We start from the raw sequence: 3955 nt of genomic DNA, 5'->3' as shown, positions 1-3955 counted from the left end.
GTCATTCGATGATGGTAGATTGTTAGACTCAAGCACATATAATACAATCTTCTAATGCATAGCTATTGGTGAATAAATTGATAAGATCATGAAAAATTAAACTTATACGATAAATCACTATATTTTCAAACTATTGAATTATTTTAATATTAATTCCTTAATTAATTTTGTAGTGCGTTAAAAAATATCACAATAAGGATGGGCCGATGATAGCAACATGTGGCACCTAACATGTGTTATACCTTTATACGTATAACTACCAGATATATTGATACAGTATATTGAAATTAAATAAATGAATTTTAGACTCATATTATAAAATTATTTTATAATTAATACTATTTCGATGATAGAAGGTCGTCGCACTCAACGACCACCGATGTCAGTGACATTCTTCACATGTATTAGCAACTAATATTTTCAAAAAATATAGTATTAGATAATTACTTTATTAATATAATTTCAATTTTCAACAATAGTATAAATGATCATGTTTTGATTTTTTTTTATGTTTCTCCATGTACTATACTATACATAAATTATTTGAAATACCAAGCTTCAAATTATATTCCAAATCACAAAATTTAGTAGTTGAAAAAAATGAAATAAAATATAATGTACATGAGAGATCCAAATAAAAAATGATATAATTTAATTAGTTATTAGAATATAAGGATAATTAAAAAAATTGATGAAAAATTAGTTTATACTACTAAATTGTTTTATGGATGAAAAACGTTAAATAATTGAAAGAAAGGGTAAAAAATATAATGCACTAGCAAAATTAATATATAAATAATTTTATAATATAATTTATTATCATATTATTTTTAAATTTTAAATTTGATTTAATAAATTTAATTTAATTATTAGTATATTCACAGTCTTTTTTTTATTATGTTTTTTGTATTTCTTTTAACATGTTCCCATATTTTATTTGTTAAAGCTAGAAAAAACTTAATGTAAAATATTTGTGTGAAATTTTGAAAATAAAACATTATTGTTAGAAAAAAAATATACGTTTATTCTTTTTGAGTTTTGGGTATTATATTCATTCTTGAATTAACATGAGGGGTTATAATGTAAAACTAAAGTACAATTAAAATCGGTAAGTTCCTTAATATTTGCATATGAGAAAATGACAAAAATACCCTCAATTTGTATATACAAATTTGTTAACTATCACTATTCATAATTTAATGGTGGAAAAATGATTAGTACTAATAAACAAGACTTGAGTGCTTTAAATTATTAATAAGTCTATTAGTTTAGGAATAAATTAATATTTGTTATTCTAACTACAAAAACGTTTAAACAATCAAATAGTACTACTTAAAGTTTTATTTTTATTTGTATAATAATATATTTTTTTATTAATCAATTTATTTATTATTTGTCCATAATTATTCAGTCTCATATTTCATTTTTGGTTTGTCTGCCAACACATATTCATTTATCTTTTACTAATTTTTAAAATAGGTCTCACATTCCACTTCTATTTTATTACTCCCTCCATCCACGAAAAATAGGACACATTATGAATGACACATGTTTTAATGTGGAATTGGTAAAGTAAGAGAGAAGAAAAAAGTAAGAGATAAGTAGTGTTAGTGGAATGTGGAGTCCATATTAATAGTAAGAGATAAGGGAAAAAGTAAGAGAGAAGTTGTTAAAAACTTTCCTTTTTTAGATGTGCTCTTTCGTGGACAACCAAAAATGACAAATGTGCTCTATTTTTTGTGGACGGAGGGAGTATAAGTTTATACTCCATATAAGTGGGATAAGTAATATCAAATGGATGAAATACCATGTTAGTATAAAATTAATATTAACAACTCAATTTGCGGACTCTTAGGACATCAAGATATCACTATCTGTGTTTCTTCGGATTCTCAAATCGAACAATCCTATATACACCGTTGCGGACCACTAGTACCATTAGAGAAGGCTAGTCACTACCACAGATTCAAGAGCATCGCGTGTTTTGCCAAATTTATTGTTAATTTTCAGCTCATTTCCATTTCTAGTTCAGTCCCTGCTACCAAATGAGCTTTTAATGCATATTAACCCGCCAAACTAGTTCATTTCGTGATCTATAAACAGACCGATAAAATGGAAATTATACCACAACCACAACCAAGATCATTTGAGTTTTCCTACAAGAAGAGAGTTACCTAGGTTTTTATTCATAAAAATTAGTTGTGTAAGCATGAAGCTCCCTTTGATTGATTTGAGCAACCTAGGAGAAAATGATTCTCCAAGGTGGGAATCAACTAAAATCCAAATTCGAGAAGCCCTTCAAGAATATGGGTGTTTTGAAGCTAACTTCAATAACAATATTCCTCTTGAGTTGAGGAAATCAGTTGGTGAAGGGATTCGACAACTTTTCGATCTCCCTTTAGCCATCAAACTACTTAACAAAAATCCACACAAACCTTTACATAGCTATGTTGGCCGAAACGATACCGATGGACTCGTAGAAAGTGTAGCCATTGATGGCGCCCTCTCGTCTCACGTAGTCGACACCTTCGCCAACCTCATGTGGCCTAATCAAGGCAATCCCACTTTCAGGTTTAATCCCTTTTTTGTTTAATTTATTAATGTTACCATTTTGATGACCATTTTTAATATATGAGGATATACTAAAAAGGTTAATGTTGCTAACTTTTGATGAATTGACTATTGAGATTCATATAATAGTTTCTCTTATGATACTTATGTACTAGTGTTCTACATAGTTTCAATTTCACATTAATTTTTGTTGAATATTGTTTGTGTTATTTGCAAACATCAATTGGGCTGCATTATATTTTAAGTTTTCATCTAACATTAAATTTTGACTAAAAAAAATGTGCATTAAGACATACTATTTCCTTCTTGATTGTACTATTGTAACAGCAAAGATATACTGTTATATTGTGAGAAAATGTCTGAACTGGACAAGATTGTGAGGCGGATAGTGTTGGAGAGTTTTGGACTGGAAAAATACATAGACGAACACTTCAACTCCACGGATTACGTCTGTCGTATCAACAAGTACGAGGCGCCTCGAACGCCTCACTCAATGCTCGGATTATTTTCCCATACAGACAAGAACTTCATCTCCACATTGCATCAGCTCAATCATGTTAACGGTTTGCTGATTCTTACCAAAGATGGGAAAACTTGGATCCCTGCAAATCCAACATCACCCGATTCATTCGTTGTCTTAGTCGGGACCACTTTCCGCGTATGTTACTACTATCCTCGTTTACAAAAAAAAAATCTTATTTTTGCATTTTATTACAACGTACTAAAAACATGTATTTCCTTCATTTCACTAATTTCTCATTAAAATACGTGTCATCTATTGTTGAGACTATTTTTTCATGAATGGAGATCATAATTTTTTTTAATAATTTTTTGGCCTTTTCATTTGTAATGAATCACGTATTTTACTTCACCGATACGCGTCATTTATAGGCATGGACAAATGGGCGACTGCATGATCCAACCCACAAGGTGGTGGTGAGCGGGGATGAAACTCGATACATGATCGGATTGTTTACGGTTGCAAAAGAAGGGTGCGTGATTAAGACTCCGGAAGAGTTGGTGGATGAAGATCACCCTTTGCTCTACAAGCCTTTTGATTACTATAAGTTCAATAAGTTTACCACCACAGATGCTGGTAGAGCTTTGCCGGATCCTCTCAAGGAATATTGTGGAGCCTAAATTCCATGATTATCAGCTTATATGTCTGCTTGATTGAGTGTTTAATTTCTTGTTAATTTACTGCTATAATAATAGAAGCTTCTGATGCTTCAAATAAATGTGATAGATAAGCTCATTTCCGGGTTTTCTTTGTCGGTTCTTTCTCGAATCGCGAAAGAAGAGTCTAACCGCATAGTAGATATATAGTATATATTTCGAGTTTGTATTCATTCATAATGTTGAAATACATCCTCTTACTCTCCAA

At 30.2% G+C, this 3955-nt stretch overlaps 1 protein-coding gene across 1 annotated transcript; it reads left to right on the top strand.

Annotated features, from left to right (window-relative positions):
• The first annotated feature begins 2146 nt into the window (after positions 1–2146).
• On the top strand, positions 2147–3955 carry LOC121766448 (probable 2-oxoglutarate-dependent dioxygenase AOP1). Its single transcript, XM_042162731.1, has 3 exons — positions 2147–2571; positions 2899–3229; positions 3463–3955. The coding sequence occupies exons 1-3, from the start codon at positions 2210–2212 to the stop codon at positions 3709–3711; spliced, it is 942 nt and encodes a 313-aa protein (XP_042018665.1). The 5' UTR covers positions 2147–2209; the 3' UTR covers positions 3712–3955.

Source organism: Salvia splendens, chromosome 15, assembly GCF_004379255.2.
Source record: "Salvia splendens isolate huo1 chromosome 15, SspV2, whole genome shotgun sequence".
NCBI classification, from domain to species: domain Eukaryota; kingdom Viridiplantae; phylum Streptophyta; class Magnoliopsida; order Lamiales; family Lamiaceae; genus Salvia; species Salvia splendens.
Note: the sequence above shows the minus strand (reverse complement) of the source record. Positions and strands in the feature narration are given on the sequence as shown.

What these genes read in the sequence shown, in the direction of transcription:
- LOC121766448 (XM_042162731.1), top strand. Translation starts at nt 2,210, where the DNA reads ATGAAGCTCCCTTTGATTGATTTGAGCAACCTAGGAGAAAATGATTCT. An exon ending in CAAGGCAATCCCACTTTCAG is followed by an intron (nt 2,572 to 2,898) that starts GTTTAATCCCTT and finishes CTATTGTAACAG; the next exon opens with CAAAGATATACTGTTATATT. An exon ending in TAGTCGGGACCACTTTCCGC is followed by an intron (nt 3,230 to 3,462) that starts GTATGTTACTAC and finishes CGTCATTTATAG; the next exon opens with GCATGGACAAATGGGCGACT.